This window comes from Ctenopharyngodon idella, chromosome 10, assembly GCF_019924925.1.
Source record: "Ctenopharyngodon idella isolate HZGC_01 chromosome 10, HZGC01, whole genome shotgun sequence".
Lineage (NCBI taxonomy): Eukaryota > Metazoa > Chordata > Actinopteri > Cypriniformes > Xenocyprididae > Ctenopharyngodon > Ctenopharyngodon idella.
The window spans coordinates 42,114,220-42,139,818 of record NC_067229.1 but is presented as its reverse complement, the minus strand read 5'-3'; the positions used below and the strand labels follow the sequence as shown (position 1 = coordinate 42,139,818).

General features: G+C 37.9%; 1 protein-coding gene across 8 annotated transcripts in view; it reads right to left on the bottom strand.

Annotated features, from left to right (window-relative positions):
* msi2a (musashi RNA-binding protein 2a) overlaps positions 1–21,969 on the bottom strand; it is a 180,770-nt gene extending 158,801 nt beyond the window's left edge. For all 8 annotated transcript variants that reach the window (XM_051908708.1, XM_051908710.1, XM_051908712.1 and 5 more), the window contains exons 1-5: positions 21,756–21,969; positions 21,464–21,504; positions 21,091–21,172; positions 19,559–19,643; positions 13,320–13,361 (exon numbers count right to left, since the gene is read on the bottom strand). In XM_051908708.1, the coding sequence (XP_051764668.1) occupies positions 13,320–13,361; positions 19,559–19,643; positions 21,091–21,172; positions 21,464–21,504; positions 21,756–21,817 (312 nt within the window). In that variant the 5' untranslated portion in view covers positions 21,818–21,969. The remainder of the gene's footprint in view (positions 1–13,319; positions 13,362–19,558; positions 19,644–21,090; positions 21,173–21,463; positions 21,505–21,755) is intronic.
* Between the last annotated feature and the right edge of the window lie 3,630 nt (positions 21,970–25,599).

Below are 25,599 nucleotides of genomic sequence, written 5' to 3'. Positions count from 1 at the left end.
TGCAGCAGCGACACAGAACTGTAGCAATCTTATTAGAGCAGAATGTACATTTGAACACAGAGAAAGAACAACAGTGTACAGCCTCATATATGAATCTTATGATATTAGTAAGATATGAAAAACTTCCTACATGCATTACTGATAAGTTAAACAGCATATCTACATATGTGGAATTTTTTGCACTTATTACATTTTCTGTGTACATTTACTGTAATGAAAACCTGCATAGTTCTGTGTAATTACTTTATTAAGGAAAATATGTACACTGTAAAAAAAAAAAAAAAAAAAAAAATGTTGCTGCAATTAGTTATAACAACTTAAAATTTGTTGAGATAAATACAAAGTTCTGGCATGAAACTCTAATGGGCAGGCTAATAGGTCCTTTAACTCAACCTGCTTGTAATCACATCATTATCTATAGGACACAGATGTTTGGTTCCTGCTGTATTAGTAGCCAATGAGCTTGCGTGCTCAATCTTCAAATACATGAGTAGCATTTTCCTAACAGTGCAGCGCGCTTCAGAATCATCTGAAAATCAACATCTAAGATAAGTTCATAGGTTTTCATGCTATATCACTTGTGCGTTTTTGCGAAGTCTGCGTTTTCGATTCTTTATGTCAGGTCAACAGTCCTCTTTTAATGCTTAGAGTGAATTACTAAGCATATAAGCAGTTAGGGAATATGCAATGTTAATACATGTATAAGGATACAGAGACAAGGTTGCTGAACTCTTTAAGTGAAAAACAGGCTTCGCTGGTATTCGCATATCTAACGGAGCTACAGCAATTCCAATATTTTTGTAAAGCAGCAGCAGCAGCATGGATAACACATTCAGATTGCAATGTAGCGAATATCAACAACAATAGAACGCAGCAGACATTGCGGTTTAGTAACACTGTGTACGTGTTGCTAATTTGAGTGAGATGAGTTGGCTAATGAGTTGATCATGCGATGTGAATATTATCATGAATCAAAACGCAATCAATGTTTTCACCTTATCTACATTCTAAGTACGCGAGCAGCTGCCTTCAGATTTGGCATATTTCATAACTACAGGACGAACAGCGTTTTATGGCAATGTCGGATATGTTATCGTCATCTTATTAATCGATTTCACGTAGAATGATTTATCATTTCAGCTTACCAAGAGTGTGTGGCTGATCACGACACGCGTTGTTGATCCTGAGCTGTGGCCATCAAAGGTGTTTTATCGGTCAGAAATCACTCTCTGCTTAAAACGCAGAGGTATTCGTTAACCATACGAGTGTAATAGTAGACTCATTGCAGTGTGGGCAGCTCATTGATGTAACGGCACTTTCTAAGTTCGCTACTGAGATGAGTAAACGGTTTTGCACCGACAGTCGGTTGCACACTGTGGAGTTAGGAAGTACTGGGATTCACTGTCAAATTTCATTGATTGACATAACCATTGCATGGGGCAAGATATAATATAGTAACGCATTAGCATGTACTCAGACAATAGATATATAGAATATTGATTCAAAATATTGAGTTTCTATTCAGTATCATTCAATTAATGTCTCGTAAATCTAAATGTTCACAGTACATTGCTATTCTTATGGTGGAGGCGTTGCTTACACGGCATCTGTATTAAAGCACCCTCACTAAAATCTGGGAAATTTCCAGATTCTGGAACCAGGCTGGGCATTCATGTCTAACCTTTTCTTTTATTCTACAAACATCAACTATGCCTCATTTGTCTTAGAAGGGTGTTTACAGTCTTGTACTTAATGTAGGAGTAAAATACAGCATACAGCAGCAGCGATACATTTTTATACAGCAGCAAGCCAACACTGCACTAAGCATAGTGGACATGACATGAGAAAACGTATTGCCATTTAACCGGGGCTCACCTTATTTGCTCAAACTTCCAACAACACTTTCAAGGCTGATGTTTTCATTCGGGGGGGGGGGGGTTCTTTTCTCATCTCTATTAGCCTGCAACGTTTACATTTGTTAAAGCCACACATAATGCACGTTCTAAATGGTTATGTTTGAGCTTTTGGCTCAGGCACACATAGTCATAGGCCACTAGAGTTAAGCCATTCGGCGTGGTAGCCCAGGCACACATAGTCTAATAGGCCACTAGAGCCAAGCCTTATGGCCCCATTTCGCATACTCAAAACTACTGGGCCAGGCACACATAGCTAGCATACACACAGTTCCTATGGCTCTTCGGAGCAGCAGCACATGTGTTTTTGCGGTAGAGCTGCTGGGGGGTGAGGGCCGAATCGTCATCTTACCTTCCGCGTTGATGGGTTATTTTCTGACATACAGTACACTTGGCTTGTATTGTTCAAATATTATGTCACCTGCTTTGTTGGGGGGTAATTCATGTACGCTATATTGTACAGCAGCAGCATGTCTTACTCGCTCACAGCAGCGTGTCGTGTATGTATTGGCAGTAGCAAGTCCCGTACTTGCTCTGCAGCAGCAGCAGCAGCAGCAGCAATAAAAGCAGCAGCAGCGTAGCAGATCTATTCCGCCAAGACCAAACATATCAACATTGTCATACCCATTACCATGCCAAACACTCCGAGAGTTGTCATGACAGAAATACAAAGTTCTGGCATGAAACTCTAATGGGCAGGCTAACAGGTCCTTTAACTCAACCTGCTTGTAATCACATAATTATCTATAGGACACAGATGATTGGTTCCTGCTGTATTAGTAGCCAACCAGCTTGCGTGCTCAATCTTCAAATACATGAGTAGCATTTGCCTAGCAGTGCAATGCGCTTCAGAAACTCCCCAGCTCCACCTGTACAGATCTGCTATGGGTAATTCATGTACGCTATATTGTACAGCAGCAGCTTGTCTTACTTGCTCACAGCAGCATGTTATGTATGTATTGTATTGTCATGACAGAACTTAAATATCTAACTTAATTAAACTAAAGTTAACTAAACTTACAATTTTAAGTCAAGCATGAACACTTTAAGTTGAAACAACACATTACTTATTGTAATGTTGAATTTTAATTTGTGATAACTAAAATCACAGCAATCATTTTACAACGTTCAGTATCAACATTTAAAGTGTTGTTGGGGAAAAAAAAAAAAAAAAAAAAAAAAAAAAAAAAAAAAGGTAGCCTAAATATTTAAAGGGGTACCTCACCGCTGCAAAAATGAATAAAAATGACAATCAATAAAACTTGGATGGTTATACAGTAGAAAAGCAGGGGGGAAATTGGAAATCGGTGCTACCTGACTACGGGAAAAAATGAGAAAAAAGGCTGTTGTCTTCCATTTTTGCCAAATAGATAGGAAAACTGCAACACCCATAATGCACTGGGCATGTTGCCCTCCAAGGCCACTCCCAGCAGTCTGCTATGGATACGCATACCAAAGTACAATACTGCCTTGCTTTAGTAGGAAATACTTCTTAGTAAACTTAGTCATTGTGGTGTCGACACGTCTTCTTTCCGGGTGCAAGAATTCAAACAGTAAAGCTTTAGCAGGAGTGATTTACTTTCAGTTTCCAGTGAAGGATCCAATGCGTTGTAGGCTGTGGCTAAAGGCTGCAAAGAATCATAAAAACGGAGAGAGCGCCACGCCGTTCAGTCAGTTCTATCCAATCTCCCGAAGCAAAACGCCGCCACATACAGGTAAGAAAGCTGTTGCCGTAGTGTTCCATTTTTACCATAATGCGGTTTAAAAAACAGACATAGTACAACACAGTTGTTAACTGTTTTGTTAATAGTCCTCTGTCGATCCGACTGTCGGTGGACAGGGATACAAAAAGTAAAAAAAGTAGAATCTGTAGTTTTCACAAAAGCCCTGGAGCTGTCAAAAATCATTTTCTGTCATCCAGCAGACTTTTACTGACAAATAAACTTGAATATCTCAGTCCAGGTAACACCGACAATGGGTTAATAAATTCAGCAAAGATACACTTTAACTGAAAAAAACCTTTGCAGATGACATCTAGGCCGCATTGTTAACCAATATCAAAATGACCATTTTGACATTTTAAGTTTTAGGCTCCTGTTGTACAATAGGTAATGGAGATTTTTTTTTTATGGTTCATTTTTTATTGCAATAAAGGTTACAACGACAAAAGCAAATAATAATTAGAAAAAGCGGCATTAACATTATTATAATTCAAGATGCTTTTAAAGTCACAATGTAAGAGATATTTCTTACATATTGTGACATGCATCCGAGTGCAACAGATTATCAAAAATGGAAAAAAGAAAAATATAGGGTGGGGACTTCATTCTATCCATTGGTTGTTAATTGGATGGAGGCAGATCTGAGTGCACACTTGCAGTTGTTTGAAAGAAAGGGACAGGGTTTAAGCAGACTGAATGATTGGAGAAGTCCAGCATGTGTCACCAGAGAAAAGTCTATCATTTCACTGGAACATCGAGTTATATTATTTTAAAATTACATAGTAATTTTTTTTTTTTTTTAAATAAGAATGAAATGTATGCATGGATGTAAAATTCACGGATGGATGCATTTAGAGATTCAATGATTTTTAATTTCAACTTTAAGAGTGAACCTGACTTTCAGCCATGTAAAAGTCTCATCAAAAGTGTGGAGTGCTCCACAATTGCTTGCAAACTCATTTAGACATTAAGGTCTGGCTCCATTCTGGTATGGAAATGCATTTTTCACAATCCAGTCCCATCAAAATCAAGTCCCATCAAAAAATAAATAAATAAATAAATTCTTGAATATCCTGTTTCCCATTTTACATTGCGGGATTAAAATGGGCTGCAAATTCTGTATCTTGAGCAAACAAAAAGAAATTGAGGCCAGGGAAAGTATGGGACTTTGTGAATGTCAGCCCTGAATTCTGCTGAACTTTCTGCAGAATTCTACGACTGCAGATTGTGTGCTGGCCTGAGCATGATTCATCAGCACAATGAGTCCAGGCAGACTGATCAGCCTGATTAGCAGACACCATGTTCTTTGTGTGTGCACTGCAAGAATAGTTTTAAGCAGTAGAGACCCAAACTACAACAAAAGCCGTGGAAACAGAGTGAGGCTGGTGGCATGTGTGTCTCGAGTCCCACAGAAGAGCTCCGGAAGGATAAAAGGAGGAGTGACAACAGTGGAAGACAAGACAGGACCAGCCCTGGGACTTTATGTTGTAGTTTTGTTTTATTATTTTACATGCCAGTCATCCGTGAAGGGCTGCCGATTTACTTTCATTTTGTTGTGTATGTTTATTTGGTGACTAAAGTGTTAAGTTGATCATTTGCCGGTTCCCGCCTCCTCCTTCCCTGAGCTTTTAACATCGTTACAGTGACTTGTTAACCCAAAAATAAAAAATTTGTAATTTCGGTCTGTCATGACTAATTTCTCTTTCCTTTTTTTTTTTTTTTTTTTTTTTTGTGGTGATGGTAAACTATCCGTTGAACACATTACATCTCCAAACTGTTTTTTATTACAGGCCTTTTGCCACTTTTATTGACAGAGATATTCACGAGGGGGCAGGGAATGACGGGAAGGAGATATAAGCCTGCATAAGCACCACAGTACTTTCTTGTGTCAGAAGGCTAACCACTAGGCCATGGCTCCAACTGAGCTCATCCACTAAATTTACATTCTCCTATAAGATCTACAATCTGCAATCACTCTTCCACAGGCCATTTCACATCAGAACCTAGTACACCCTCCCCCCACCGCTTGTTTGCAGCCGTTACGATCTTTTTTGCCATGAGGTGAGAGTGAGGTGTCCTGATACCGTGATCCCATCAACTCCACGCTGATTGATTGACTTTTCCCTCTCGATGATCCTGGCTGCCTTTGCCAGATATCGGATTGTTTCTTGTTTTCTGTGAAAAAGTCAATGGGCGTCCTGTCTGCTTTGCAGGACCATTTTTAAAGTGCATTTCTTTTCTTAACTAAAACCCACACAAGCCAGACACATGCACTGCTGGAGGGCTGTGTTTACACTTCAGGGTGTTTTCTGCCTTTTTTAGATGGAAACAGAACTGAGAGTTTCACTTGAAAAACTGTAACATCATGCACGCAACAACTGCAGCTGCAGGAGTCCCGTTCCGTGACAGACCTAACCAAAAAATGACTCAGAGAGAGAGAGAGTAAAAGCATTGATGAGAGAAATAGAGATCAGCTGTCATTTCCTGCTGCCTTTAATGGTTATAAAGGGGAAAAACAGGAAGACTCGAAAGTTCATGAACAACTTCTTACACCACATCCTAACCAGACGCAATGCCACGACACGCGATTAGGGCTGTGACGGGCAGTTTTTTTTTTTTGTTTACCACCAACTACCGGCGGTGGTGCGGTGGTACGGTGGTTGGGGGGGAGGGGTGTGTATAAATAGTGTGTATATATACACACTATATTACCAAAAGTATTGGGACACCCCTCCAAATCACTGAATTCAGGTGTTCCAATCACTTCCATGGCCACAGGTGTATAAAATCAAGCACCTAGGCATGCAGACTGCTTCTACAAAAATTTGTGAAAGAATGGGTCGCTCTCAGGAGCTCAGTGAATTCAAGCATGGTACCATGATAGGTTGCCACCGGTGCAATAAGTTCATACGTGAAATTTCCTCACTACTAAATACTCCACGGTCAACTGTTAGTGGTATCAAAGTGGAAGCAACTGGGAACAACAGCAACTCAGCCACAAAGTGGTAGGCCACGTAAAATCACAGAGTGGGGTCAGCGCATGCGGAGGCACACAGTGCGCAGAAGTCGCCAACTTTCTGCAGAGTCAATATCTACAGACCTCCAAACTTCGTGTGGCCTTCAGATTAGCTCAAGAACAGTGCGTAGAGAGCTTCATGGAATGGGTTTTTCACAGGTTTGGCTTGGCCCCTTAGTTCCAGTGAAAGGAAATCTTAATGCTTCAGCATACCAAGACATTTTGGACAATTTCTTGCTGCCAACTTTGTGGGAACAGTTTGGGGATGGCCCCCTCCTGTTCCAACATGACCTCGCACCAGTGCACAAAGCAAGGTCCATGAATACATGGATGAGCGAGTTTGGTGTGGAGGAACTTGACTGGCCTGCACAGAGTCCTGACCTCAACCCGATAGAACACCTTTGAGATGAATTAGAGCAGAGACTGCGAGCCAGGCCTTCTCGCCAACATCACTGCCTGAACTCACAAATGCGCTTCGAGAAGAATGGTCAAAAATTCCCATAAACACACTCCTAAACCTTGTGGAAAGCCTTCCCAGAAGAGTTGAGGCTGTTATAGCTGCAAAGGGTGGGCCAACTCCATATTAAACTCTACGGATTAAGAATAAGAATGTCATTAAAGTTCATGTGCACATAAAGGCAGGCATCCCAAAACTTTTGGCAATATAGTGCATATATTTATATATATATATATATATATATATACACACACACACACACACAGCAGTTTAACAGGACAGGTTCGACTCAGAACAGGCCCCGCCATGGTCGACCAAGAAGTTGAGTGCACGTGTTCAGCATCATATCCAGAGGTTGTGTTTGGGAAATAGAAGTATGAGTGCTGCCAGCATTGCTGCAGAGGTTGAAGGGGTGGTGGGTCAGCCTGTCAGTGCTCAGACCATACGCCGCACACTGCATCAAATTGGTCTACATGGCTGTCGTCCCAGAAGGAAGCCTCTTCTAAAGATGATGCACAAGAAAGCCCGCAAACAGTTTGCTGAAGACAAGCAGACTAAGGACATGGATTACTGGAACCATGTCCTGTGGTCTGATGAGACCAAGATAAACTTATTTGGTTCAGATAGTGTCAAGCGTGTGTGGCGGCAACCAGGTGAGGAGTACAAAGACAAGTGTGTCTTGCCCACAGTCAAGCATTGTGGTGGGAGTGTCATGGTCTGGGGCTGCATGAGTGCTGCTGGCACTGGGGAGCTACAGTTCATTGAGGGGAATCATGAATGCCAACATGTACTGTGACATACTGAAGCAGAGCAGGATCCCCTCCCTTCGGAGACTAGGCCGCAGGGCAGTATTCCAACATGATAAGAGAGGGTGATTCATTACGCTGATTCATTGCGCTCCGAATCTTCCTGAAGCAGTGTTTTGAAATCGGCCATCACTAAATAAGTCATTATTTTGTTTTTTTTGGTGCACCAAAAATATTCTCGTCGCTTTATAATATTATTATTGAACCACTGTACTCACATGAACTGATTTAAATATGTTTTTAGTACCTTTATGGATCTTGAGAGAGGAAATGTCATTGCTCTCTATGTAGGCCTCACGGAGCCATCGGATTTAAACAAAAATATCTTAATTTGTGTTCCGAAGATCAACAAAAGGTCTTACGGGTGTAAAACGGCACGAGGGTGAGTAATAAATGACAGAATTTTCATTTTTGGGTGAACTAACCCTTTAAATAGAATTTGATGTGCAAGCAAAAAGGTTTTTCTACTTTACCACAGTAAAGAATGTGAATATAATAGGCCTAATAAAAAGCAAACCAAAGGAAGAAAAGTTCATAATACAAGAGATTCCATGCCCAATTGAATAACTAATGGAATACTGTTAAATTCGCTGATAATCCAGTGACCAGATACAAAGCCGAAAAAGCTTAAATTTATAGGCTCACGTACCTCTCATTCGGCATGAATCCAAATGTTTCCTTGACATGACTGTAACATTTAATTGCTAACCTATTATTTCTTTCTTCCTATTATTTATTTTGGCGTATCACCACCGGTGCGCTGCGGTTGTCAAGTTTACCAGCACAGCCCTACATGCGATAAAATGTATCTTCACCATGGTTTTTTTTTTTTTTTTTTTTTCAGCTGCAACATCCATATGCAACAAGTGATGAGGGATTCTATTTAAAAATAGTTTCTATTTCTGTGGCTGGAACATACAAACTATGACAATGATAATTTCAGGTACTGATTATGTGCTTTATTAGACTGCAGCAATTAATGTTTTGGCAGAACCTCTAGTAAATTTAATTGGTATTTTGATTAGTTATGTTCAGAATTGTGGGAGAATCATTCTCTTTGTTTGAAACAAAAAAATTATGATTTTTAATTTATCCAGAATCATGCAGCTCTGACTCAATGTTTACAAACAAGTGTATTCTATGACAAAGATTGTATCAGTCAGTATGTATTTGCAATAATGTTAAAATTGTTTAACATTTATTATTTTATGTACTTATCTACTTCTTAGCAAGTGCGCCATATGCACTTGCAGCCTGCCCGCACACACTTTTGATTGGCTATGATTTGTTGTGTCTTGTAGCCATGCTGCGTCTGGTGTGGACAGACACATTGGTTGTTGCTGGAATCTTATTGCATTGTTTCTGGTTAGGACACAATGCAAGAATATAAGATTCAAAATCTGCTGAAAATGTATCATCTTTTATTGGAAAATTGAACACCATTTTATCAAACTTCATAATTGCCTTAATCTTTTAAAGAACTGAGAAGATAGTGATTAAACTATATTTTATAAAAATCACTTGTCAAGTGTGTAATATAATCTCAGCATACGAGAGTCAAATTAGACGACTACAGGGACTCATTTCAAGATCACTCATTTAACAGGCCATCTATTGCCAAAATTAAGAAAAAAAAAGATCATTCAAGAATAGAAAATTATTCACATCAGGAATGTCAGAATCAGAATGCGTTGCTCGTGCATTAAAAATGTCTGTAAAAACTAGGGAAGGGCATTTTTCTGAAATATTGTATTCAAATATTTGGGCTCATAAAAAAATGAATATTCGATTATATTTATTCAAATGAAGTTTAACGAGAAAGATGTTTTTTTTTTAATCAAATTTTTTGTCACCATTTTTGAACAAGCTTATGATTAGGCAATATACAAATTATCCATTATATCTTGAGGTTTTATTTTAGTTGAAAACAAACAATGCATGTAAAACAAAACAGAACAAAAGCATTTAAGCTCAAGCAAAGCGAGCAAAAAAAGGCTAATAAAGCAGACTGCACCAATTATCGAACAGAACATACATATGCACTCAAGTCGGCATATGGCTATCGTGTTTATATTGTTTCACATGTTCATGTTGAGAAAAACAATAATATCCACATGCTCGGGTGAAATTTGGCTCCTCGGTCTGTTAACAGGCCGGCTGCAGAGAAAACGCACTCCGCTGACACAGACATTGCAGGAACACAAATATAATGGTGTGCCAAGCGAAGTTTCTTACAGTGCTTTGTGTTTTCCGTCCTTAAAGCCCTCTCCCTCAAAGAAACTTAAAAATGAAGCATATATGTTGAGATCATACGTCTTTATACAACTTTTGATGTGAATCTCGATATACATGTGTACTGCATGTCAACCAGAATTAAAGTATCTGCTCAGCTGTACCTGCGTGCTACTTACTAAATCAGATCAAACACAGCAAGACATCGGAACTAAACGTAAAAAGTGTTTTATTCTGAAGTACCCAGACTCACCATCCAACCACATTCAATTCAAGCTGCAAGCACATAAAAAAAAAAAAAAATTGCTAATGAATAATTCTAATGAGTCTGTTCATTTTAATTAATTGGTCAAAAAAATTAGCAAGTCTCAAAGTTGTTCATATGACTACGCAAATTTTGTTATAACACCTAACTTAACTGTACATTAAAATGTTTAGTATCCAGTAAGAAACACTGGACTTTTCTAGACCTATTCCATTCTTGTTAAAGGCAGGAATGACCCTAAAATGAAACAACCTAAAAATCGATGTCTTGTATGGCTATCTCACATGAGTTATAGTAATCAGGGACAACTTAAAGCTGAGTGGCGGTTTTCAGTGAGCACATGCTAATGAGGCAGACAGGAAAACGTTAATCACGCTGGTCACCTCTTCTGAAGAGACTCGTGACTAGCTTCCATTTCCATAACAAGCTTTCAAAGCTCTTAACGACACAAGAGGCCACAGTCCCAGTGGCAATTAAAATCATGTCGGGACACGCCGTGATCTGTTGTGATATCACAGTGTGGCACAACGGCGGCAACAAATGTTGGCTGGGAAAAATCTCAGGAGACAACGGTCACTTTGGCTACCAAAGACAAGCTCATTTCTGAGACACTAATGTCTGCAGGAGAAGAGAGAACAGCCAGTCTTCTATGTTACGCAGACATTCTCAGACACAACAGCTACACTGTAAACCCTAATGCTCAAAATAATTAATTGGGTTGAGTAGAACAAACTTAAATTAAACAAATTAGTTCAGTCAAATTAACTTTTATGAGTACTGAGCACTTTCTTTTTCTTTCAAGTTCACAGAACTGATATATTTTAAGTTAACTGAACTATTTCATTGTTTTTAGTTTTATGAACTTATTTCTTTTAATTTAGATGAACTTAAGTTTAACTGAAACTGGGCTGGGATTTCTATTTCCCAGCATGCTTTGCCCATGGCACTCGAAAGGGAGAGTAAATGCTAAAATTAAGTGTTACATAATGTTTTTTTTTGGTGGGGGGGGAGTTTAGGTTGTGCAAGATTAATGTTAAGAGGGAGATTTAGTAGTGATTAATGTTTTGTTGTATTAATTTAGAAGAATTTCTGTTAATGTGGGTCTTTGGAGCATTACCATCATTGTGACAAGCGGTGCATGTGGCTTGGTTTAAGAGCAAGTAAAATGCTTTATATTGCTGTACACATTCAGCAAGTGCTATACCATGCTACTGTTAACATGTTAACAAATTAGCAAGTTAGCATATTCTGAATTAGCTTGTTATAGCTAGCTAAGATTACACTAATAAATATGTTTACATTGAGGTTACATGATAATTTTTAGTTAAATGTATGAATTAGTGTACTCAAACATTTTAAGTTAAGAACAATTAAAATGTACGAGTACAAAAAAATCCGCCAGTTCTGCTTACTTAAACTTTGAAATTCTTAACACTTGAGGCAAAACAATTTTTGAGTTTTGCCAACTTTGGCAAGTGTAAATGACATCACTGATGACATCACAAGGGAATTACAACCCCAAAACAGAATTTCATTGCTTAAGTCTCATTAACGTCACCACACCCATCTGTAACACTCAATCCAAACATAGCACAGATGATAACATTTCTCTTAACCTAAATACAAACCTCTCAAACTTCAAACTGCAATAACACAGGACAACTATAAAAAGGTCCATAAACAACAGGAGAGCCGCAATCATGTTTAAAAAAAAAAAAAAAAAATGAAGTCTCAGCTCCAGCGGACATGGACCTCACACTGAGAAATAAACACGAGCACTACCTTTCAGGCAGAGTGCAGGCAAGATGTGTGACAAGAACGATTAGCTGCTTGCAGTCTAAAATCAATTTTACATGTACAGAAAAAAAGCCAGTGCAATGCCAATAGATCTGCCTTAATCCTATTGCCTTAAGATCCCTTAAAATCCATGTTCTCTGCTTCACACTAAAATAAATACAGTTCTTTCTGCACTTATGCACTCAGCTTTACGTTTACTTACAAAAAAAAACAAAAAACAATAGCAGTACATTATTCTTTATCTATCTTTGTGGTATAAGAAAAAAAAAGACACGGCAAAAATGATGCTAGGGTACAAGAGAGAGAAACCATTCCATGTCTCCTTGAAATTGACAATTCAGTTCTCATAACCTGCCGTCTGCAGGGGAGTTCATATTGTTTAGGGGGTCCAAAAAAAATAAAAAATAAATAACAGCGCTGCCTTGGAGCAAAATGTATTTTCTTTGTTTCAACAGGAATCCAGGGACCTGAGGAGGGGGGGAAACGTCTGAGCCGTTCTTGATGTTGCAAGAGAAAAGGTTAAGGGACCAAAACTGGCAAATAAAGAAGGGGAAAGAACTGTCTGGAAATTTTGGAAATGCATGCCAACAGACTTCGAAGATATGCCCTGGATCTGAGCACTTTCCTCCTGTCTGAAACCTGAGCCGTTCAGCACAGAAAAAACTAATCTGTGAGGCACTCAAAACCAAGAAAAAAAATCCATTATCGATCGGTGTTTGTTGTGGGACAAAAAAGAAAGAACCTGCCAGAGTGGACGGTACTTGGGCGGACACTTTGAGCTTCAGACCAATTTACAGAGTAAAGAGGAAGAACTGCATTAGCACAAAAGAGACGGACACACTGACAACTAAGAGCACTACCCACAAATCCCTGCAAATCACTTCAGATGGACACACGCATCACTGACCGACCACATAATTGATATCCCACACTATGGTGCACAGGTCTGCACCAAAAAAAAAAAAAAAACACATATATATATATATATATATATATATATATATATATATATATATATATATATATATATATATATATATATAACATATGAAAATGCTTAAGCAAAAGCAAAACATAATGTCACCGTCAAGCAAAAGTTATAAAATTCTGACCTTGGGTTGGGCGCGTCGAGGAAAGGCGACTTTAGGATCAATCTGTGCACAAACAGAGAAAGAAAGAGAGAGAATGATGATTAGAAAAACAAAGTCATATTTGAATGCAGTTATCCAAACCTAAATTTAATACACTCTTTCATACTTGAGGAATCATCAACACCATTTGGAGCATGGATGGGTCATACTGGAACAAAGTCATTAACTCTTTGACTTGTCATCTTGTTAATTTCAGTTTGTGCTCAATCTGCTGAAGGTGTGCAGACAGAAAGAATTATCAGAGAAACTATTTCATGCTCCAGTGTCACACTGTCTTGCCTCAGCCTTAATACAGCCTCTTATAAAGAGGAGTTTCAAACAATCTCATACAGGCAGACGTAGTCAAGAAGAAAAACATAAACAGATCGAAATTGGGCTCTTGCAGGAAATTACTTGTCCATGTTCAGCAAGGCAAAGGCTTTAGATTGTAGCAAAACTCCTAGTGTAGATTTGAACGTTTGCCTGAGGGCTCTGCAGCATATAAGTGTGTATCATTACAGACACAGAGCCTTTCTAAATAAATCCCACACGCACACAGACTGTTTCTTGCTGGATAGAATCTTAGCAGTCATTTTTTAACCTTGTCTATATGTGTGTGTTGTCTATTTGTATATGTTGGCCATTTTAAATATAGATACGTCAATTCACTGTGCCTCTCATGTTGTAATTATTCTCTGAAATGACACTGGTGTCCACTGAACTAAACCTTTCACTCTCCCAAAATTCCATTTGACTGAGCTGTGATTGTTATCTCCCCAAATCAGGTCAATTAGAGAGATGGATTTTGTAACACCTGGGTATGGAAACCTTCTCTGTGATGAATTTCATGTAGCGATTCGTTTTAGCAATTAGCCTGAGGCTTAACCAATTCAACCTCAATTACTCCATAGAAACAAGCCTGTGTGAGCAGAAACAATATTACGCTTTGAATTTCAAATCAGTAGAAATTAGGAGTCTTTTTCCATACAGCCTGAGAGCAAACATCCCATTCTGATAAATGCATGGATAAATTGAGCAACATTCATGCATATACTGGGTCTATAAACAAAGGCGCCAAAACAATCTGATGTAGGTTTTTGAGTTTTCATGCATTTGCAAATGATCCAGTTGTCTGATCAGATATCCACTGAAATCAATAAACTGCATCTATGGTGTCAGGACCTTAGAGGTCATCACTAATTAGGCCTATTAGTACAAAATATTTTTGCTACCACTGCTGGTATTGTGGTGCCAGCCATTCAGTCAGACAAACTAATCACAGACATTTAAAAAAAAAAAAAAAAAAAAATCTTAAAACCTAGTGATAATCTAAATCAAACAGCAGACAGCAGTTATTAAGCCAATATGTAATTTAGACTCGAGCACACATTGTGTAAATAAAGTCCTGTGTATTTCCAGATGAAGCAATTACTGAGCTTCTCCCATCTCAGCAGTAGCAGTTTAATGCGTTAGTAGCCTTTTATTGCTTTCAGATAGTGGTTTACATCTGGTATTAACATCCTGTTTGGCTGATCCGATCACAAGCGGTCGGTGCTAAATACAAGCACAAAGCATTTTGCGATTGGATTACTAAAACCACTTTAGCTGGAAGTCAAAAAACTACCACACTGCATTTGTAAAGTGCTCTGAGCAGGTTCCATGCTTAAAGGGGTCCTTGTTTATGATTTCACTTTTTTAACTTTAGTTAGTGTTTATTGTTGATGTTTTAGCATAAACAATCCCTGTCCCTGAGAACATGCAACAAAGGGGGTGAGGCCATGTTGGGCTGCTTTAGAGAAGATGAAGAGTTGTTATTGTGGAGTGTTGTTGCCATGCCGTCATTTTACGCCGGACTGCTTCACAAACAAGGTTCGATTCAACTCTGGATTTGCACAAAAGATTAACATGACGGCACATGCTAGCGGATGAGTTCAATCAATCAACACATAACTACATAAATTTATCCACTAACCATTCAGAAACTTCTAGTTGTGTTCTAAAAGTTGTAATCTCTATCAGAGTCTCTCTATCAGTGTTCGACTCCGGTTTGAACAATGTAAGGCTGAACACCTCTACTGACAATCATCATTTTGGCTGCGTGAGATTCTTCAGCTTTGTTGTTGTTGAGCAACTGAAGCGCGAGCTGTTAAAGCTCCGCCTTCTTTTGAAAAGCGGGCCGGGAGCAGCAGCTGATTTACATTTAAAGGGACAAACACCCAAATAGGGGCAAATTTGACAAGCTATAATAAATGATCTGTAGGGTATTTTGAGCTGAAACGTCACAGACACATTCTGGGAACACCAGAAACTTATATTACATCTTGTGAAAAGGGCATTATAGGTCCTCTTTAAATTAACCATACAGTCATGAAGATTTCAAAAAGTGCACAAAATTTTAGTTCACATGACGCACAGGCAAAGTTCAGTTACTCGACTAAAATAACAATGAACGTTCAGTTTGACTGACGAGTTTATGGCGAGATTAAAATGCATGTAGACTTTCTCAATATTTATTTTGACCATTTTTTGACCTTTGAAAACCACTCACAAGAGATGCATTTTAGACATGTTTATACCAGGTTTAAATAGCAATCTGACTTTCCTAAACACTTGTGATTGGATCACCTGAGACAGATACAGGTGTAAAGAGGACCAGTGAAACAAAACCTAAACCAGCTTTCAACTAAAATCTTCCAAAACTGCTTACTGTGTTCTGAAAAACACTGCGTCTCTCTTCCTAAAAATGCCATCTAGGTATAGACAACTCTATAGCCTATGATTTTTCAAATACGCCTGGTAAATGTATCCTCCAACAAAAGTTCCTCTTTAAAAAGACATCACTCAAAGTGTTTACTGTTCCTGTACACTGTACAAAACTCAGCACTGATTGCAGGAGACGAGATAACAACCCCCCACTGCGATAAAAAGCTCACAGAAATCTGATTTCAGCTGAATACGAGCGACACACAGCACAGCCCTGAAACCTCACTGCCAGTCGTAATTATTCATTACCGTCAGATTTACAGACAGCATCAGACACACGAGCGTTTCTGGAGCATAGAAGACTTGGAGAATGAAGACAGCGTGTGGTGTAGTCCCTCCAGGTGTTCGGCGTAGTTTGTCTGACATTTAAGTTTTTGTTTTTTTCCCCACAAACTAAACATACTAAAGAAATCAACGCACAGCAGAGAAGTGTCACTTTCAGAATGCCAGCGCACTGACTGATGTAACTATATATTTGCATTATGAATGCTCACATTTTCAACACTCTAGGGGTCATTTTTTGCAGTATCTTCATTGTTCAGTAGTGTACAGATTCAAAATCAAACTGATTACAGGAATTGAGCTGAGTAAACTAAGTTTTTAATTCAAGCAATAGAAGAATGCAAGTTTACTATATGAAGACATGCAAAGAGTGCAAACATCAAATCCATGTGGGTGAGTCTCAGGTGACTGTGAAAGGAAAGAAAGGGGAAATCCTGAGGTGTCCCTTCAGTTCAGAATGAGATCAGATGAGGTTATAACAGTTATCTTTGAGTTATTTCCCAGATAAACAAGGAAAGGACACATTTCGTCTCAGAGTCCTTGAGTGAATGTCAGTCTAAACACCATCTACACAGATGGCAAATTCATTTAAACACACACCATTCAGTTTTATGGCTGATTAGGGTTGCAAATTCCAGGAATTTTCATAGATGAAAACTTTCCATGGGAATTAACGGAAATATATATAAAATTAATGGGAATTAAAGGAAACAAACTGGAAATTTGCAAAATTGCAGGTTTAGCCTATAACAGGGAACTTAAATGTAGTTGAAATATTGCAGCATAATCTCGGTTAAAACAACCAAATTTAATGCAAATTCAGTTGAATTTCTACCCTGCACATTCCTCAATCACATGCACACAGCACACTACTTCAGAGACGTTGAATGGTGATCCAACATAGTACCAAAAAAAGCAAACAAAATGTCTTAAAATCAAACATGTCAATGTATTCATGTAATATTCATTTTATTTTAAAGAGGCTGTATAATCGCTTTTTTATTGCTAATGTGTGAACAGCTTGCAGTGAAACTTAAATGAGACCGCCCCCGACTTCCTAGGTTGTCTATGAAAGCCGACATGATGTCAGTGAATCACATTCAGTCACTGTTTTGGCCAAGGATGGCTCACGTCACTATGGAGTGTGTGCAAGCACAAGCAATAAGTTGTGGGCTGCAGTTCATTTAACAGCCCCTGGTGTCACTAAAAACAAGGGTTTCTGAATTCTATATGTAGCCCCTTTAAAATGAAATTTATATACACTAATAATAATAATAGTAATAAGACATATATATATATATATATATATATATATATATATATATTAAAAAAAATTAAAAAATTAAATTAAAATTAAGAAAATAATTATGATGATAATGAGGTATATATAAAAATACACATAGAAGTGCACATTAGAGCCCAGACAAACACATATACATGTACATGTATACACATGTATATCCATCCCAATACACATTTTAAAGGGTTACAAACTAATCAACCAGTAAATGTTATCTAAGCAACAAAAGACCAGTAATGTAATAAGTGCCTTTGGAGGTGTGGGTGATCAGAGTCAAACTACAGAGTCTGGGTCCAGCTGGAGAGTTTTAACATGTGCAAGAAAGGGCTGCCAATTTTTTGTAAAAATACTGTTAGGCCACTATAAAGAGTATCTAATCTTCTTTAATTTCATGAAATACAAGGCATCCTTAATCCAGCAAGCATGAGATGGCGGCTGAGGGCTCTTTCAGTTAAACTAGATGTCTGTCTAGCAAGCAATCTAAGAAAAGCAATAAAATAAAATAAAAATAAAAAAAAATGAGTGGCACGGATCCATTTAAATTCATAATAACAACGTTATGAGATTAATGTTTTAAATAAAGTTGAATATAGAAATATTAATTGATTAAAATAACTAAAATTATAGTTTTAAATTAGTTAAAACTACTAATAGATGGCGGCATGTCACCGTCTTTGTCACTGAATCTTTCATTCAATCGATTCGTTCAAAACGGCTGATTCATTTAGGAACAAACATGTGACTCACTGCATCCGAAATCTCATAACTGTCTGAGTTTTCCCTACATTTGAATTTGAATTTACTTCACTATGATTAAAAAAGTATGTTCTATATAGTATGAATGTTGGAAGTATGAATGAAATTCAGATGTACTACATCTGCCATATTGTTACTGCCATATGACCTACCAGCGTCAGTTGCAGTTATTCGATTTTGGATGCAACGACTGTCTTTACAAATGGGGTTGGGGGGGGGCCTTTGGTCCTCTTAGCAGCACAAAAAACAAGACTTTTATCCAAATTCTGAACGCATTATATTTAGCCTAGAAAGCGCGCAAAGAGCCCTCCCTTTAAAATCACTACAAAGCTGTCACTTATCTCAGTTCTTCACGATCTCACAAACTTCTGGTAATATCAATGAAGTTGTCTACACTGCACAATGAATCTCTTATTTACATCGAGTTTACACTTTATTTGTTGTAATGAGAGGATTCGCGAGTGTGCAGAACTCAGCACCGGACATAATATCCGGTGTTTTGAGAAGTGAATGGATTCTGACTAAGTTAAACACCTCTGATTGGCCATTGCATTCAAGAAATCAATAGATATGTCTGTGATTGGCTACATTGCTCAACGCTGCAAAATGTGTTGTAAATAGAAACCTTTGACATTCTTGTGAATGCAAACACAAATACGCACTGGATTGTTTGCCAAATCGGTTTCACTAACATGCTATTATCAATTTCAGCTGAGGGTGCACCCCCTTAGAACCGGGCCTGATTGGGACAGTCGCACTAGTATTCCTAAAAAAAAAAAAATTTCAGTCTCATGCAATGATTTTCAGTAGCAAATGCAACTAAAAATGGTCACACTGTAGAGCCCTGTGGCCCTATATAGCAAGTGGCGATTCCAATCTCGTTCACACTGGCCTTAGGCTATCCTTATTGTTAAGCCCCGATATGCAAGTACGTAAAACTCTCAGTCCACTCAAGCTCAAAAAAAAATGAACTTTTTAATAAAGAAGCAGGAAATAAACAGAGATGGGAAAGGAAATGAAAAACTCTGTGGGAAAGAACTTCATTTGAATGACATCTGTTTCAATGCACACTCTCTATTCTCACAGTTACAAAAACCAAACGTTATGAAGTGATACATACCGTCTTGGAGTCTAATTCGTGGTGCGGTTGAGCTAAGACTTTATCTACACTGGAAACATCTGCAAATGTGATGAAGCCAAACCCTCTGTGGAACAAAAACACAAAACACAGTGAAGGTCAGGAGATAACTTCACAGGAGAGGCAGAAAAATTGTGACAGCATACAAAGCGCTCTTGAATATTTGCTGATACGCTCAGTGAAGGCAGGGGTGTTGCAATCATTATGACACATTTAGAATTTCCACTTGTTGTGAGATTATCATAACTATTCAATGCCTTATGTCGCTGCTACACTTTTCAAATTGTTCAAATGCCCTTGAATAACGATAAACATAGTATATACTGTATACACAGGTACAAAACACAATACACTCTGAAAATAATGGCCAGTCATTTATAGCACATTAGATATTTTTACAGGGCAAGTGACCCTTTAAGCCCACCCAAATCTAAATTTAAAGACTATTATTATAAACAGAAAAGAAAAAGAACATTTTATTTTCATCTGTAATTTAAGCTTCAGAAAATGACAAAATCAAGTTCAAGACATTTTTCAGCACCCATTTAACTATAACCAAACATTTTTCTTTGCTAAAGCAACAAGCTTGTGAGGCCTTAAAGCCCTGGTGCCTTATATCTATCTATTTTTTCTCAGTGTAAGTGGGTAAAGTTCATGAAATGTGTTCTGAGCATAATGAATTAATGCTTTTTATATGAGATTGAATGGGTTCTTAGCCTATGTGGGTTTAATAGGAAGTTGCAGCATTCCTTAGGAGCTTGGTCTGACAAAAATAAAAATTGTATTTATGAATTATACACAGTCAGGGCATTCTTTTTTTTTTTAATATGGTTACAAACACATCTAATTTATTTAGTTGTTCTGTTGCATCTCTTTGAAACCACCACTCCAGCGCTACATAATTAAGAAAATAAATAATAACAGGTTGCGTTTGAGTTATTAATCTCCTAATTTTAAAATTCTTTGCAATATTTAACCACTTTCATCACCGAATTATTTAAAAAAAAAAAAAAAGTCTCAGAAAGGCAAAGTTTTGATGCTACTTCTACAGTGGCAGATAGAAGCAACAAATCCTAAATAACTGAACATTTAATGTTTAAAAAAAAACTGTCCGAATTTTTTGCACTTGCTATGAAACACAATTCTTCTCATGCTTTGAATTTTTTATTTCAAAATAACAAAAATGTGCTTATATGGTTTTTGGCCTTATTAGGGTCACTTCTCCAATATAGGAAGGTCATGGATTCCCCCCTGCAGATTTAATGTAGAAAAGACTGATATACACATCTATAATATAATGTGCATTGCCTGGCTCTGTCATATATTTACAAATGTACTTTGTAACATAATTTGGCAAACAGGGAATAGATGTCTCGCCGTACAGTCCTAACTCAATGTCAAATTGCATTATGAATCAGATTTCTTTCCCGTTCTTCTTGATCTGCCCTTAACGCATCATAAGACAGCAGAATAAAGACAGCGAAAAATAGAGAAAATGAAGCACGTGTGTTTACCTGGAGCGTTTGGTGGTGGGGTCGCGCATCACCATACATTCTCTGATCTCCCCGAATTTACTGAAATAGTCTCTAAGGCTGTCTGAACACAAACACAAGGACACAAGAGGGTTACACCGTGCCTACACTTCAAGTGAGCGACGCGATTAAGCCTGAACGCTGCCGTTATAATCAACGAAGGTCGCGCGCTTCACACTTCGTTGATTATAATGAGAGCGTTCAAGTTTTGTCGCGTCGCTCGCTTTAGTGTCAGATGACTGAAAATCACAATAACCTTGTGCGCAGTGACACACATACACACACACAGCTTCCAGCGCGTGCGATGGATAAATATGAAGCAAAACAACTCCAAAACAGAAGAAATTCTCCTTACCTGGTGAGGTTTGCCAGCTGAGGCCACCGATAAACATTTTACTGTAAGGAGAAAAAATGGTATAAGTGACTCCAGATGTCAAAACGGCCATTTTCCGTGTAAATACCTCATAAAGAGCGACCTACGAACAGCTTAAGCTGTGTACCGGCTGAAAAGAGCCTTAGAAATGACCTGTCAATCAAAACATCAGCAGAACTGCGCGAGGAAGGACACGCGCTCGCTCGCGCTGAAAACAGAATCAAACTCCAAACACACACAAGGGCGCGCGCGCGCACTTGTCCTGTCTTCTTACCCCGGGTCGTGTTGCGAATCACTCGGGCTTCCAGAGGTGACTTGACTCGCGTCCGCTTCCATAGCTCAAAGCCCAACCAACTCCAAACACACGCATACACACACACACGGGCACTGCAGCCCCAGCTCAAGGAATATTACCGAACCGGGAGCTCTAGCGTCACACGTGGGATCAGCGCGCGGCTCCCGCCCCTCTCAGGAGGGGCGTGACTGAAAGCGTCAACCAACCAATCCGGCGGGGATCTGCGCCTACCTATCGAAGGAAACCACTCCCCCTGTTGGTTAGCAGCGTTTGACAGGAACCACGAGAGTACATTCAGTTCTTCAGTAGGCTCTTTAAACCCTATAAAGTTTACATTTGCGCCACCTTCTGAATAAATACAACCAAGAGGCTTTCTGGAAAAGAAAATGAATATTTACAACTAGAATTAAGCTCAATAGTTCGCAAAATTTAACTAAAATCTAGTGTTTTCTTGGTGGCACTAGCATATTATGTCATGTTTTTCATTTTAGTTTGACAAATTATTATTAGTCACAATGTCATAAATCCCCACAAAAAATAATACGTGAATGCACAGAGATAAATAAGGTTTATACATTTTCAGGTTTATTTGGAATTCTGTTTTTTCTTTTAAAAGCCCTTCCATTCTGTTGGCACCTTTCAGTACTAAGCTTGGATATTAATGTTAACGAAAAATAAATTCATAAAAAAAATACATTTTCATTACTTGAAATAAAATCAAATATTAAAAAGACAAATTTTATTTCAGCAAGTTGCTAAAACCTAATCAAAAAAGACATTTAAAACAAATTAAAACTAATAAAAATGACAAAAACACTACTAAAAAAATTACTACTAAAACTAAAATTAAAATGAAAACAGAAAATATAAAAAAAAATCTAATTCAAAATATTAACAAAAACTATAATAGTATATCAATAATCATTGTTGGGGGTAACACATTACAAGTAACTTGAGTTAAGTAATCCGATTACTTTTTTGTCTTTTACATTTGGCAAAAATAGAACTTTGTTGTTGTTATTAAAAAACAAACAAGCAAGCCCAGTCCTGGTAAGAAAAAGTAACGCAAAAGTAATGTAATGCATTACTCTCCATAAAAAGTAACTAAGTAACGCAATTACTTACTTTTTTATAATATTGTAATGCATTCATTTTAAAAGTAACTTTCCCCAACACCGTCAGTAATACTAAAATAACACAGGAGCTTACTGTATAAAAACTGTATACTGTTTTTATATCATGGTGGGGACTTTCCAGTTATTCCTATTGTTTTTATGCTGAGCTAATAATATTGTTAATCCCTGAACATAGCCCTAAGACATTATTTGGTATGTATGTTAATTTTCCTGGAGGGTTCTTAAAAACCTGACACCCCCACACATGCAGGCAATGTATTTCTGAGCATTTCCCGCTTTGCTGAGTGAGCATGCAGAATGGATAGATCAGTGTTAGTGTGACATCTGCTGACTTCATTGATATGGAAATGCTCAAATGGGAAGTTTATCAAATGACTGCAGCTCTAGTTTCACAGAACCAGATTACTGTGGAAAACAAGAGCATTGCTTCTCCCAGCATGGCTAAATGAGAACTCTTGAGCCAGCCAATCATTTCTTACCTCACTTAATAAACACAGGCCATTCATAGGTCATGCTGCTAATGTTCTAATAAACTTTCTCAAACCCACACCAGTCCCGAAACGCAGTCTTAAATTGATGTTCAACTCTGATATTTGATATTAAAATGACTTCTGCTGGTAAAGGGGACATTGTGGAGAGTTTTTGATATTTGAGAAGAGTGTTTCCCGTATCATGAAAAGTGAACTGCATCATGTTATATGAGTCCAATCTGTGAAGGAGACCCACAGTCACAGCAGCATCTGTGTTTGATTAATGAGTGGATCTTCTACTTACTGAAAGTCTCATTTTTTTAATGCTGTGCATCTGTTAGCTGCCTAACAGATCACTGCGTCTCTTTAGGATAATACGCATTCATCAGGCCACTCTGGAAATGAGAGGATTTTCTGCTTAGAGAAATAGAAATCTCAAAGTTAAGACTGGAGAATATGAGACGATACATGCAACAGAATCAGCTGTACCATTCAGCTTCCTCAGAGCAAACCAATCAGACCCCCTGTGGCTGGCAGATATGAGAGCAGGGCCAAATACAAGGGCTTTTCTGCATGTTTATTGAAGAATGTCACCACTCACTTTAAATATTCAGGCCATTTCAGCACACTTTCCCATGATATTTCATGCAAATTATTGCTATAGAAGTCACCTTTTTTCTACAAAGTGCTTTGCTGTGGGATCTTTCACATGGCTGCACAGCCATGCGACATTTATTCAAGTCAGCTAGATGTGTTTCTCTGTTGATCACCACAGGTAAAGTGTCCGTTTTTAGAAGTAAGGATACAAATTGATAATTTTCTAACAAATATTGTGTAAAAATATAAAGGTATGTTTACATAATTACTGCATATATGCAGGTTGATCACTAGTAACTCTATTAGTGTGGTAAATACATCATGCAAATATAACATACATTATATTTACACACATTTTCCTGCTGCATTATTTACATTTTGCACAATGTGTAAGTGTGTGTGTATATATATACATATATATTTGTATGTATGTGTGTGTATGTATATATATATATATATATATATATATATATATATATATATACACACATTTATATTTTTACACAATATTTCTTAGAAAAATATAATCAATTTATATCCTTGCTTCTAAAAATGAACACTACCCTGACCACCTTCTCCTAACCAGCCATTCAAAAGCTTTACACTGAGTGACATCTGTTGGCCAGAAGTAGCAGGTGCATGTCATTTGTTCAAAGACAGCCAGAATATGGAATTCATAAACTCTTCAACTATTAGTGAGATATTACAACATTTTAAAGAAATGGGCTGACGTGGGCTGCATCCGAAATCGCATACTTCTCTACTATATAGTAGGCGATAAACAGTATGTGACAAAAGAAGTATGTCCGAATTCACAGTACTCATAAAAGAGTAGGCAAAAAGTACCCGGATGACCTAATACTTCCGGCGAGATTCTGAAGTGTGCATACGATGGACACTTTACTATCCCATAAGGCCACAGGAGAAGATTTGTAGTACATCGGGATTACGTTCATACTACACACACACACACACACACACACTATATAGAATGTACTTTTTTTTTAGCTGTTTTATTCAAAATAAGTAAGCATATTCAAGAGAGTATGCGATTTCGGACACCGCCACGGTTTAAAACTGGTATCCAATCCTGCTCCTGGAGGACCGCTGTCCTGCAGAGTTTAGCTCCAACCCCAATTAAACAAACCTGAACCAGCTAAACAAGATCTTACTAGGCATACTAGAAACTTCCAGGCAGGTGTGTTGAGCTAAGTTGGAGCTAAACTCTGCATGACAGTGGCCCTCCAGGACCGAGTTTGGATATCCCTGGTTTAAAACAACAGACATTATAGCTCTGGACTGGAACTCACTTACTTAAAGATTTATGTACCACTGAAAATGAGCCTCACTTCTTATTAAAAATGTGAACTAAACCGTACATTAAAAGTTGATATGGAGCCGAATATCCTTCTTTCCCGAGCAACTCTGAGGTTGTGCTAAAATATTCAAGCAGAAAACACAAAGTTAACTTTGTCTTGTTCAATATACTTCAAATTTCTTCAGGGCAGTACTTTAAAAAAAAAAAAAAAAAAAAAAAAAAAAAAAGATCCTACAAGTGGTTTGTAAACTTTTAAGCTGTATATTGATTTAAATGTAAGGAAAAAGTCAGCATCAGCACAA